Here is a 13,149-nt window from a genome sequence, read left to right as displayed (position 1 = left end):
GTCCATAAGCCCTCCTTACCTGAAATCGTACAAACAGCAATTAACCCATCTACGAGGTATTGAGTAGTAATGATTTATTCGAAACAATAATGAGAGTCTCAAGACTAAAATTTGGAAACTTGCTTATCAGTGTACGACAAGAAGTTGTAAAATTGTAGAAATTGCAATCAGCGTTGCGGTATCTACATTGGATGGAGCTCTCAGTTATTTACAAATGCTACAATTACTTGGAATCAGCGCTGGGATTGAAGCGCATAGTTATTGTGAAAAAGAAGATGTTAACCATTTGAAATACGCCAGGATACAATCAATTCAACCCACTAAAGAAGTTAGAATTGACAAGAGATTGCAGAAAACCACAAGAAAACACGAAGATACAAGCTGAAGAAGAGGTATACAGTACGAAGCTGGAATGGAAGACTTGCCGTGAGTTCACGTTGTACATACCTACCAGAAATTTTAAACTCAGTCAATTTTTAATATATTTTTTTTTTTTTAATCTTTATAATTATTTTCTCCATAGTCTGACGAGAGGTTTGTTTTAATTTTTTGATAGGATAATTTTTTATAAATCATTAAATACCAATTTTTTTTTCAACTTGCATGCCAAACTTTCAAATACTGTAAATTCTTCATTTTTGAAAAGTAATAAAAATTCCCTCCGTCACACTATTATTACTACGTTATTTTACAAGATTCTTTTTATTTGTGCAGATTGGATAATTTTTGGTCAATTTATGGTGTCAACAATGAGGAGCCATGGTTTTCGTCAGGAGTCCATTACATTATACCCTTAAAATTATGTTGGCATTAAGAAAAAAGATTAAAAAATTTTTTTTAACAGTTTTTTGTATAACGTGCCCTTAAAATACAATTTAAAAACTCTACTGAACAGTACCAGACTTATACTTGCTCGATGAATAAACTACGCTGACTATTTCATCACAGTTATGCATCAGTTGTTTTCTCAATTGGAACCAAAACTTGAACCGTGAACCCATAGATTTCACTTTCGTGACCACCAGCTGACCAATCGTTATTGTCGGAATTCATACCCGTTGCAGCGGTTATCTCGCAGCTCCAGTAGTTTAATAAACCGTCATCACTAGCGCTACTGGTTGGACTAATAGATGCGCCATCCTCGAAAATTGTAGTGAAAACAGCACTCTATAATGTTAGTAACAAATTGACGCATAAGATGTCGTATTGTGTCGTATTGCGGGTATAGCTGAAAAATAGGGTAGAGTTGATTGTATGTACCACCGTTCTATCAGCGGTGTAAATCCACGAGGCTGGTCTAAAAAATAGTGTAGAATACAGCTGCATGTGTGTGTGTGTGTCCATGCTGCATTCAGTCCTCAGTCGTGTGATAAGAGGATAACAAAATAGTATGGTAATAAACCAATATGGGAAGTGGAGACACGGCAACTGTAATAAATAAGATATCGAGTGACAGTGGCAATGAAATTATCGAAGAGTACGGCCCGAATTTAAGAGTATTACCAACAAATAACCAGGTCAAAGAATTGCAAACTATATTACGTGACAAGTAAGTGGACGAGGCAATAATCTTCGACAAGTCAATGCGGCATTGCTGAAACGCGACAAGCACATGGCATCGACAGCGTTTCAATGTCTTTTTATAATTTTCTTCGTTACAGGAACACAACGAGAAGCGATTTTAAATTCTACGCAGACCGTTTGGTGAGAATATTAACGATACGTTAACACATTTTTTTTCAAACCTACTTGTCTACCCCGGCTAATTAACCGTAGCGTCAATCCCACGGTGACGTGCGAATATGCACACAGCCGGCAATTAAACTGACAATTATGCGCAATAGTCTGGTAGAAAGTACTAAAAAATGTGTCGCTTGAAAAAGCATTCGAGGAATTTATTTACAACATGGACGTTTTGCGTGTCAAAATCACGAGTGAAATCATGACCGACGAAAAGAAAAAATATCTACATATATACATATGTATAATATATTCATTTTACTTACAGATCAGACTTGTCATAGAAGAAAGCCTCAATCAATTACCATTTTCAAAATGTTCCGTGACAACGCCGACAGGTGCCAAGTACAAGGGACTCAAATATCAAAAAGGCAATTGTGGCGTGTCTATAGTTAGAAGTGGCGAAGCTATGGAACAGGTAATTATTTATCACTGGCTTCACAGGGCTAGTGGTTAAAAATTATTATTATTTTTATTTATTTATTTATTTATTCCCACAATATTCACACTTTTTGTTGCAATTATGCCATACGCTGTGAAGCTGCGTTCAAGTTATCAATTTGATATTTGTGTTTAATTTTGCAATGAAAGTAATGACCCTGTGCTACTAATTTCATAGATCTAGTATCATTTTTGTACAAATGAATCTCGAAATTTTGCACGCAGCTTCAAATGACTAATAAGAAAAGAATATCGTCAATTGTGCCATTCTTAATCTGTAATGTACTTTATAGCCCACCATTTCGGTTGATATAAATGATTTACAAGCAAAAAAATTATCTTTATTGCGTAATGGCAAAGATGTATACACTGTATTTACCTAGCTGAACGGAAAATAATTCAGAATAAACTTGGATTTGCTTGATATAATAAAGGCAAATTTTATAAACTTTTTGATGAAGAATGTTCACAATATTAGAATCTTGACTGTGTGATTCGTAAACCTTCTTATTTTTCTAACAAAAATGTTTTACTACCAGCCCTGGATTTATCCTCCATGGATAAATCGATCACTCTACGTATATGTGAACAGTTTACCAATATTTTGAGTTATTTCAGGGTCTCAGGGACTGTTGCCGTAGTATAAGAATTGGTAAAATATTGGTCGAAAGTGATGTTGACACTCATGAGGCTAAAGTTGTCTATGCTAAATTTCCAGACGATATAGCCGAAAGAAAGGTTCTCTTAATGTATCCGATAATGAGTAAGTATACAATATAGATGCTGAAGGTTTATATCTGAATTGCATGGATCGGGAATTAGCCAAGTCACTAAAAGCAATGTGTGGCACAAAAGTACTGTGTGTAGAGTGTGAAATGCATATACATTATGGCCAGAGTTGGCAACTTTGATGCAAACCAATGAAGACACGATTAGTTGAAATAATAAATACAAAATAAATACCAGTTTGCAACACTGTATTCAAAATTCAAGGACTGTACAAATCACTTTTATGGAATATGCGATATAAAGTTGTAGATAGCACACGTTTTCTGTAAATTTTGACAAAAATAGCTTCATCATTGTGATAAATATATCTTGGTATTCACAATATGGAAGATAATTGAAAATGACCTTCACTGCTTCCACGAATTGGAAACGTGTATTTTTTCTGACTCTGCTAATTTAGCATCAGACCGACTTGATTCATTCTAATTAATGGCAACCCCGGACTTTTTCTGTTGAAAGTATTAATCGTGAAAGTTAAATAAGCAACAGATATGCATTTATATGATCACCAAACTGTACTTTTTCATCCTTATTGAGCACAGTATGTAAAAAATGCATTATTTGTACCGTCAATGAACTATTGTGATGAAATTTGAATTATTTATCCGTCTGTAAAAACTGAAATTATACGTTGACATTTAGATTTATACATTACATTGACAACTCAGGTATTTCTTTCTTTTCTCTAATTCAAGGTACCGGAAATACTGTGATAAAAGCGATAGCTGTGTTAAAAGAACACAATGTGTTGGAGGAAAATATCATCCTCTCTAATTTATTCTGTACACCATTTGCTGCCAAAACTCTAGTCACTGCCTTCCCTAAGGTATGTAATTCACATCAGTTATAGGCACAGGTAAGACCTTTTATTCCACTGCTGTTTCAATAGTGTAACAATAAGTAGCAAATGAAATACTATTGTTTCTTGTACTATTCGCTGTCGCATCTTGTATCGGTAGCCATTTAGATATTCTTGTCGAGTTACATGCTAGTTTCTGGTCAGAAATTTGATGCAATAATATTTACTAACAGCAAACTTGAATTTTTGCGAACATCTGAGATTTATTATCTTATTTGTTAAATAAGTCATATTTATTACCCAATTCATGGCTCTTTTTTCATCACGTATGTTTTCAACACAATCTCGTTCGGAATAATACTATCCAGAATCTGGTTACTTGAATATTTGTCTTTCTAATCTTGTTTTTACTTAAGATCATAAAATTTAGAGGCATGTTTATTCAGTAATGATTACATGAAACATTGAAACTAGGATTAGAACGTCCGATTCATTCAGACACATACAGATTTGTAATAACATTGTCCTTTGGAATGAGGGGGCTTAACTGAAGTTGAATTGCACTTTCAGATGAAGATCTTATCCTCGGAAATTCACCACGTCGCGCCGAATCACTTTGGGCAAAAGTACTTTGGTACGGATTGAACTGATTAAAACTATCCTACAGTGAATGTAGTTCTTAAGTTAGGAAAAAAAGAAAACAAAAAAATTCAACAAAAAATGAGAAAAGAAAAACAAAACGTTAAAAAACATGCAAAGACTAGACGTAATAATAGACAAAATGAACTACTGGTGGCTAGAATAATAACAGACTAGTATGAAATTTAGTTCCAGTAATCGATACAGTGCTACCTCAACACACTGATGCATTAAACTTTGTTACTGATTTACTAAGATTAATCTAAAACTGACTGAATCCGATCAATTATTTGAATAGCTTTTTTTTTGTAACACATATGCCCTGGTAGTTTCATTTTTGTCAACAAAAATAGAACAGTATATATTGTGCACTATTTTTTCTTAGTGGTTACGATCGTGTGATAGATTTTAAATATCTAAGATCGTGGTACCTTATACGGACCATCGTTGATTAATTATTATCCCATTTACGATCGTTAGGTGCTCGAATTTTTACAATCTATTATGATCACTTGTATAAAGAAAGAAAAGAGTATCTCGGTTAGTATTAAAGAATGAGATTTCCATATATGATTGGGGATAATGCAAGACATTGCTTTTCTACGCTATTTCCTCAGCTATTTTATGCCGTATTGAGTTTCGCGAAAATGTGTGCTTTTTAATAAATCGCGTGCCTGAGTGAGGCCTTCCAAAAATTCTGGTTAACACTCTGCTTTGCTAAAGAAAGCATTCGTTCTGGAGTATCGAATAAATATTTTTATGTCACCGAATGTTGCTAGCTGTACACAGCAATTTCATATGATTGAAAAATACGTTCTTGAATTCTGCTCCAATTTTTTTTTTTTTTTTCTTGTCGTTAATCTTCAAATCACCATCGTCAACCATTGCAAAGATAAATCTAGTACACTAGCATGAAGTTGAAACAATTTCACATAATATTTACGCTCGTATAGTTGCACAAAATTTTAAATATAATTTGAACAACTGCACAGTCTAAAAATTTTCTAACATCACAAACTTGTATTATTCGAAACGAAAGTAGTGAAACAGAAAATTCTCGAATTTGAAATACTTCAAATCACGAAATGTCTCACATGTTCGTGACGATAGTCTATGCCGAGTTACTCTCCAATGCTTCACAGAATACCCTCAATTTTTTTTTATTTCTATTGTAATGCACAGATTGTCTATAATGTAAATAATTGCAATTTTTCAATTTAAGAAACAATTTTTGCTAAAATTTTATTTTACAAATATTTATACGACATACGTATTGCCTTGTCCTCCTGTTATGGAAAACCTTACATCATTCGACTTAAAAATTTTCTAATGTTTAATATTTATTAGCTACGGTTATAATTTTGCTTTACTTTTATTGTTTATGTAACCGAAAAATATTTGCATAATTTCTTATGAGAATAAAAATTTGTGAATATTAATTTATTATAAGATAAGACAAGTTTAGAATATCGCTTTTGAAAAAGGTGTAGTTTTGTTTTAAGCATAGGAGTACTTTCAGTATAATACCCCTTGATACTAGCACATCGAACCAGTTTTTGTTCACGCACGTGATACATTGCTAATCATATGCATAATTTCTTAATGGATTGTCCACCTAATTAGGCACCCTCAAAACGTAACTCAGTAAATTACGTATCCACTTTGTTTGCAGGATTAATTTTGTCCTTTACATAAATTAAATAATAACTTTTATTACTTTGTAGCTATTCACTATTGATTATTATATGAAAATTACATGTACTTAAGAACTTGTCGATTGATGTTAAATGTCTGCAATCTCATACAAACGTAAATTGTATTATTAATATTGAACGTAACTATGAAAACTTTCAAAAAAAAAATAACCAAAAAAACTATGAAAGCAACATATCTAATTTATGAAAACTTTACTTAAAAGGCCCTTTGACTGATTACTGCATTTAATTCGATTTTCTTTTAATTTCTTCTTTTTTCTTCAGAGCTGGCATTATTTATTACACAACTTGTTCAAATATTAAGCATTTTCATCATCTCTGCAATTGATTTTTTCCGAATGTATCAAGTGTACAAACGTGTGTTGAATATGACCGAGAAGTGAAAATCAGGAAAAAATATCGATTTTTAGTTTGCATAATACGTCTTACAACTAGTCTTCTCGTAGCTTTCACTAGCCCTTTTGTTAGATGCTGCAAGTTCTGTAGTACTGTTTACAATAACCGTTTCTTTGCAGTATAGCTAGCTCTGATGAACGGTTTTTTTTTTTTTAAATGATAAAACGCGCAATGCATAATATTCGTATCACTTTTACCTGTACTTAGGATGTGTTAGCTTATTGCATATCTCGCTAAGGGTTATGTTTATTTTTATTTATTCAGAATGTATTTCGTACTAAGCCTGTCGGTACTTATTCAATATTCATCTACGCTTGGCTGAGATGATGTAAAATAATGCAAATGTACAATGACTTTTTCGTAATCACACTAAGCATTAATCTTCAAAGTACTGATAAAATTGATAAGACTTTTTACATGTCTAGTCATTTTTGCACAGAAATAATCGGACACATCCAATTTTCACAGCTATTTACTATACTTTTACAAATTATCGATAAAACCACTTCTATAAATACGATAATCAATATAGCTAAATTAATAATAATGAAAAGTTATGATTCGAAGTTTATTGTACACACTGCTAGGTAATTCATTCAGTTCCATTCAATTCTTTGTCTCCACAGAGTTAAAATATCGAATTATATAAATTGATAAAAGGATTGCACATTTGCATTACGTGTCATTTGAAAAGTCTAAATTTCATTGAATGAGCTGAAAGGGAAAGTATTTAAACATCTTGAGGCATGTAAACGTGCGCACTTATAAAAAATACAAGAGAAATATGAAAAAATCAAATTTGTTGTGAATATCTTCTAATAAAAAAAAAAAACTATTTGAAAAAATCTTATTTTATTTATGATTTTTCATTCAAGTTGGCGTGTTTTCATATGCATTAGCATTCTTTTCCAGTTACCTATGTACCCATTAATTCAACAATAATACACATTACTTAATTGATGATTCGCTACACATCAGTCAGTTTAATAATTGCCATTCTAGTATTTGCTATGTAACGAAATGTAAATGGTGAAAATCGTTTCGATATTTGTTTTTTGTAGTAAGTCAGTATCATTAACGCTGTGGTTGAAACTCATGTTCAGTCAGTGGTCAACCTGATTTTGATTATGCCACATCTAGTGTAAGTAATTTTGAAAGCAGTACAATGTGTTGGGTATAATCCTGAATGGAAAAAAACAGCTTAGACTGTATTTATTAATTATCCAAATATCGTACCACAAAATCCGTGTTTTAACATTTTGCTGTGAGATATCTTTGCATGTAAAGACTGGTATCTTTGATTCACAGTCCAGTCGTCGATATTTATACATTACATATAGGAAGTATGCAACACTGGAAGAAAAAAATACGTATATATATATTTTTTAAAACCAAGCCAGGTCGTAGATTTTCTTTAGTATGCTGACGTTAGATTTTAAGATGTCATGCCACAGCCGTAAAAATTTCCAAAACCTTGATGAAACCTTGAGGAAAGAAACGTGTTCAAAATTGTTGTTTTCAGGCTGTTCATACCATGGTGTGACGGGCCCTCCTAATGCACCAATGAAAAATGTTTGAGGAATCGATATGAAACATCTGATATTTCCCTGAGAAATTGAGAAAAAAATAAAGGGATAGTTCGTTTTCGGATATCATTCCGGGTTGGTCACAATACAATGTTGATATAACGTTAAAGTAATACATGTAGCCTTAATGGATTGTATATATATATATATATATATATATATATTCATTTCTGACTACGCTCATAGCATATAGATGTATTTAATGTAATGGCGAATAAATTCAATCTATCAATTATACAAAATACGAATAACAAGCATTTGTGATTTACAAATCAAGATACCGCATTACTCCGAATATAAGCCGATCCGTTATTTTCAGTCTGCATTTCAGGCCTTTTTGTGGTACTGAATATAAGTCAACTTTTATGACAAAATTCATATCACAAGAGTAATATACATACTAATTTATAAACTAGCATTTTTTTAAGTGGGTATCATTGGAACTTAGGTAGATGAAAATATCGCAGCGTGAATTCCATTGGTCTAATTTCATGATTAAACTGTTCATAAAACTCAATTTCAGTCTGTAAAGTAAATTCCTTAAAAACCCCGAATATAGTTCGAGGACGTTTTTTGGGGATCATGTCAGCCACAATCAACTTCGACTTATATTTGGAATAATACGGCAAACATTTTATGAGCTATCAATATAGTATATGTGTATTTTGATTCTTAAATGATAAATTTCGATAGTATTAACATGTAGTTTATACATACCTATAGTATTATTATAGATAGTAGACCAAATGTATTTACATCATTTTCTACTAAGCAATCAATTCGCATAAGTATAATCAGACTGACTCAATCGAACATTCAGTATAGTATGGGGTTTTGACTGCTTGAGGTACATGTACACGTGTACGTAATTTTAGCACCAAAACTCTATGAACGTTTACTCTAAATGAGAAAGTACTAAAAATGTTTCCTAATTTTACAAAAACTAGAGTAAAACAAAAAATAATCGTATAAATTAACTTAAAAAATCGTGTGATGAAAAATTGTATGTTTTATTAAAATTTTTTTGGGATCAAACACGACTTCAACTTTTGACGAAACATTTGAACACACAATAATGTGTTATATCAATTTTTACTCTTTTTAAATCATACATTAAATACTAAAGTGGCCTTCAAACTGTTCTGAGTATACCAACTCTGGGTTATGCTTAAGCGAATCTCGTGAAATTCTTATTCGCGTGTGTAATATATGTAACAATGACACCATCAAATAAATACAGGCCGATTGCGTAACGAATATATTTTGTACAAATTGATGTTTATGTATATATTATAATCCGATGAAATATGAAGGATCTACTGTGGAAAAAAAAATTCCAAACATGAAGCCATGTACTGAAATTTTCAGTGCTTCATAAAATTTTGATATTGCACAAGCGGAAAAGTACGAAAGGTTAATAAGCTCTGCAGTTGCAATGATTTTAGAATCACGTGGAAGTGAAAAGAAAGGGGGAAAAACAATACTCAAAAATTGGCAGCTACCTAATTTGCAAGTATATTAAACACCTTATTTTATGTAATCCAATGAAGGAAATGTCTCAACGCGTAAGTCACGTGAAGATTGTGAAGAACACATGTTTGTAAAGGTGAAATAGGCCCTAAAACATTTTGAATGAATGACAAAATATTCTAAGTAAAAAATTACTATATTAAATTACTAGGCGACTTTTATGAAAATTTACACACAGTTCTATTATGAAATATGAAAATATGCAGAAGCTTAGCGAGTTGTATACAGGGTGATGCGCAATATGAAATCTTTGATACCGGTAATAGTACCACAAAGTGAGATGTCTTTCATCGTACCATTATCAATACTATTGTTTATGGGTAAAATGAATGATTTTTTTTGCTGAGCTACGTGATTATTCAATGTGAAAATCTTAAAAATACCAAGTTACAATTTAAAGCTAATCGATGTAACAGAAACTTTTCAATGAAAGAATTTTGGTAGCCTTATGCTAAGTTCGGTTTGATTCTGTTTTTGTAACATTCAAAACGTTGGATAAAATTTTAGAATTTTCTTTCAGACATATCAACATGTGAATAATAACACAATAATAAAGATATACATTTAGATAACGACTCCTAGCAACAACTTATAACAATATATACCCAGCCCACTATTGAAAGAATAATTGTAAACATTGACTTGAATACAGGATGTAGTGGATAATATTCATTGTTACGCAAATTGGAGAAAAATTCAAACGTGTGTCATTAACTTCGAAAGAATTTTCTTAGTTTAAGAAAAATGTACCAAAAGATTACTAAGCTTATATCAAAATAAGCCATGCAAATAAATGTGAATATTAAAATTCTTTATTTGTTTTTTCTCTTATATCTTGTAAAATCCTCGTATGCTTATCTAATTAATATGAACAATGAATAAGTATTTCTCAATTTATTTCACTGCTAAGTATATTATCAAGGGGTCTGAATATTTCAAGCATAATTCATTGTGAAACACAATCCAAATTATGACTGTTCAAGTTTACCAACATCATGGTTTGAAATTCTATCATGCATAATTTTGAAGCAATCCAAATTGTTTCGATACGTTTTAAATGGAAAAAATATCGCTAATGCCCATACAATATGAAGGTGACTTATTTCTCTCATTTAAACCCCTTTCTTTCATAAAGCGATGCACAAAAATTGGCAGTAAATTCCTTTGGCCTTACCTGCATAATAAGCATCTTGCTATAAAGAGCCATTAATAAGAGTAAACGAAGTTTAAAAATTCGTTTTCGATATATTATTTGTTTCACATAAACGTGTCACTCATATCTATTCTTCCTTTGCTTGGTCATCAGATTTCTCCTCATTTTTATCAGCAGCATCGTCGGATACTTCAGTGTTATCCTCTTGTGTGTCTTTTACCTCATCTTTGGGTGCTTCCACTGATTCGTTCGATTCGGCAGTCTCGTTTTCTACCACCTTCGGTTCACTGGTTTGAGTCTCTTCAATCGTCGAAGATCTCCTTTCGGCAGTACTAGGAAATTCCGAAAAAATTCACGTAATGGCAATTATGATGTTTCTGTTTTTATTGATTTGAATCAAAACCAAACGGAATGTAAAAAACAGCCAAATGCAAAAACTGATTTATAATATCATTCTCTTTTACACTTTGATTAATAGTACACATTTATACCCGTCAAAATACCTGTATACAAACTCTTCTCACAGGTGATAATTAAAATTAGATGTTGTGCATTAACAAGCTCGATTTTCTTTTATCATTCTTACCTTTCTGGTTCAGTCGTTGATGCAGGTTTTTCGATAGATGGCTACAACAATGCATTAAAACAAAATGTATATCACTTGGAATGAAATAAGTGAATATCAGAATCTTCAAAATATTTGAAAATTTGGCCACTTATATGGGGCAAAAATACATTTTGATATGAGTATTACTAAATGTGTAAGAATTCTGTATATACCTCTCGGCTAGATGTATTTCCATTTTGCTGCGTTTCTTTAGGCGGAGATTTACTTCCAAGGGTTATTTCTGCAGTGCTAATTGCAGGTGTAACTTTGAGGAACTTCTCTAGTTCGTCAATTTCATTGGCCAGATCAAAGTCTTCATAATCCTAGGAAAACATAAAAGCAAATAACAAAATTTGAGTAAACTGAGTGAAAATAAAATTTAAAAACACTATTGCAGCTGATATGAAGCTTGAAAAAGCAATTTTGCATACACAGTAAGTTGTCTAATAAGAAAATTATTTACTCCACAATATTCTTCATCGTTGAATAATTGCGGTGGTAGTGGATACTTGCTATCTTTTGGGTTACTTTTACTCTGCATGAACTCCTTCTCCGCCTCTTTTCCTGGCTCTGTGATATCCGTTACTTCATATGGGACATTTTTACTCTCCAGAATCATAAGTACCCGTTGCTGTCGTTTTTTTACCTACAAAAATGGAATATCCTCATTGCTGTGATTGCATCATTTAATTGTTGAACCATTATTGCCATGTTTAATAGTTGCTACATTCTGTGACCATTGGACAAGTTGAAATAACAGAAGCAAATATTTTTACTTTTAAGATGTGTAACATTTACTCAAATTCATAACATATCTCAGTGTATACCATAACGAACATTGCAATAAAAAAAAATCTGTCATAATGATTTTTGAGCTCACACCAGAACTGGATGGTCACTTTTCTACAAATGAGAGACAAAATTCGTGCATAATAAAAAAGAAATTGTCACCATAATTGAGTCATTTCTTAAACTGGAATCTGATATCACTGGTTAATAAGATTGCAAGATAAATATGAAAAGTTGAAAATGGGCAAGGAGTCGTTATAAGATTAAAAATTGACGAATCTATTTGTTGGCAATGCCATTTTAAGAAGCTGACAATCGGTATGTGTTGACTAATAAATTAATTCCATTGTGTAACGCAGGTAGCATAGCGGGAGATGTGGTAAACCGGCTCTACGAATTCTACACATACAATCATATAGATAGTTTTTGGTCCTCATCGACAATTGGTGCATAATATGATGAGTAATTTGATATATTAGCGACAAGTATGTATATGGGATAACGAAATGTCACAGAGTTGCGGTAATCGCGGTAGATTGGCACTGCCCAAGGTCTAGCTGCCTTTTGTGTACTCCGTTATAATTCCGGTACTTACTTCCTTATTTCCACTAATCCCTGATATGTAAACTTTTACAACCATTGTCGCTCAGTGTTTTCACTTTCAATAAACCACTAATAAACACTGTTAACTCGATATCAAAGATAACTCCTCCTGAATAATTCGTAAATAAGTCCGCGAGAAACAATTTCAGACAACTGCTGGTTATGGTCTGACGGTGAGAACCGCTCACTCGTTCCCTCGATTGCTCAGCGCTCGCTGCTTTCCCTGCCTGCCTGAATTCTACGTCACGATATGCATGGAGTAACAAAACCACTTGACGCTACCAAGATACGACTTCGAATGAAATATTTTACCTATATCAACATAGGCATAATGTAAGATAATAAAGAAGTGTTCCTGCGCA

General features: G+C 32.3%; 2 protein-coding genes across 4 annotated transcripts; one reads left to right on the top strand and one right to left on the bottom strand.

Moving 5' to 3' along the window:
- The first annotated feature begins 1,289 nt into the window (after nt 1–1,289).
- LOC124175679 (uracil phosphoribosyltransferase homolog) lies at nt 1,290–9,428 on the top strand. 3 transcript variants are annotated; one of them, XR_006869215.1, is made up of 7 exons: nt 1,290–1,549; nt 1,662–1,704; nt 2,009–2,158; nt 2,800–2,944; nt 3,666–3,826; nt 4,340–4,403; nt 8,042–8,075. XR_006869215.1 is itself a non-coding variant. In XM_046556082.1 (7 exons), the coding sequence occupies exons 1-7, from the start codon at nt 1,407–1,409 to the stop codon at nt 8,095–8,097; spliced, it is 732 nt and encodes a 243-aa protein (XP_046412038.1). In that variant the 5' UTR covers nt 1,291–1,406; the 3' UTR covers nt 8,098–9,428. The 3 variants fall into 3 exon arrangements, 2 of the variants coding, with proteins under 2 accessions (XP_046412045.1, XP_046412038.1); XM_046556082.1 differs by having other exon boundaries at nt 1,291–1,549; nt 3,666–3,796; nt 8,042–9,428; XM_046556089.1 differs by having other exon boundaries at nt 4,340–9,428.
- Nucleotides 6,675–13,031, bottom strand: LOC124175692 (SH3 domain-binding glutamic acid-rich protein homolog). The gene is made up of 5 exons (XM_046556105.1): nt 12,780–13,031; nt 11,859–12,041; nt 11,569–11,718; nt 11,375–11,415; nt 6,675–11,120 (listed from the first exon to the last, which is right to left on the bottom strand). The coding sequence occupies exons 1-5, from the start codon at nt 12,822–12,824 to the stop codon at nt 10,916–10,918; spliced, it is 624 nt and encodes a 207-aa protein (XP_046412061.1). The 5' UTR covers nt 12,825–13,031; the 3' UTR covers nt 6,675–10,915.
- Between the last annotated feature and the right edge of the window lie 118 nt (nt 13,032–13,149).

The sequence above is a fragment of the Neodiprion fabricii genome, chromosome 1, assembly GCF_021155785.1.
Source record: "Neodiprion fabricii isolate iyNeoFabr1 chromosome 1, iyNeoFabr1.1, whole genome shotgun sequence".
NCBI lineage: Eukaryota > Metazoa > Arthropoda > Insecta > Hymenoptera > Diprionidae > Neodiprion > Neodiprion fabricii.
This window is presented reverse-complemented; position numbering and strand designations above follow the sequence as displayed.

What these genes read in the sequence shown, in the direction of transcription:
- LOC124175692 (XM_046556105.1), bottom strand. Translation starts at nt 12,824, where the DNA reads ATGGTTGTAAAAGTTTACATATCAGGGATTAGTGGAAATAAGGAA. An exon ending in GGATTAGTGGAAATAAGGAA is followed by an intron (nt 12,042 to 12,779) that starts GTAAGTACCGGA and finishes CCATTTTTGTAG; the next exon opens with GTAAAAAAACGACAGCAACG. An exon ending in ACGATGAAGAATATTGTGGA is followed by an intron (nt 11,719 to 11,858) that starts GTAAATAATTTT and finishes ATGTTTTCCTAG; the next exon opens with GATTATGAAGACTTTGATCT.
- LOC124175679 (XM_046556082.1), top strand. Translation starts at nt 1,407, where the DNA reads ATGGGAAGTGGAGACACGGCAACTGTAATAAATAAGATATCGAGTGAC. An exon ending in CAAACTATATTACGTGACAA is followed by an intron (nt 1,550 to 1,661) that starts GTAAGTGGACGA and finishes TCTTCGTTACAG; the next exon opens with GAACACAACGAGAAGCGATT. An exon ending in CTTTGGGCAAAAGTACTTTG is followed by an intron (nt 4,404 to 8,041) that starts GTACGGATTGAA and finishes TGTTGTTTTCAG; the next exon opens with GCTGTTCATACCATGGTGTG.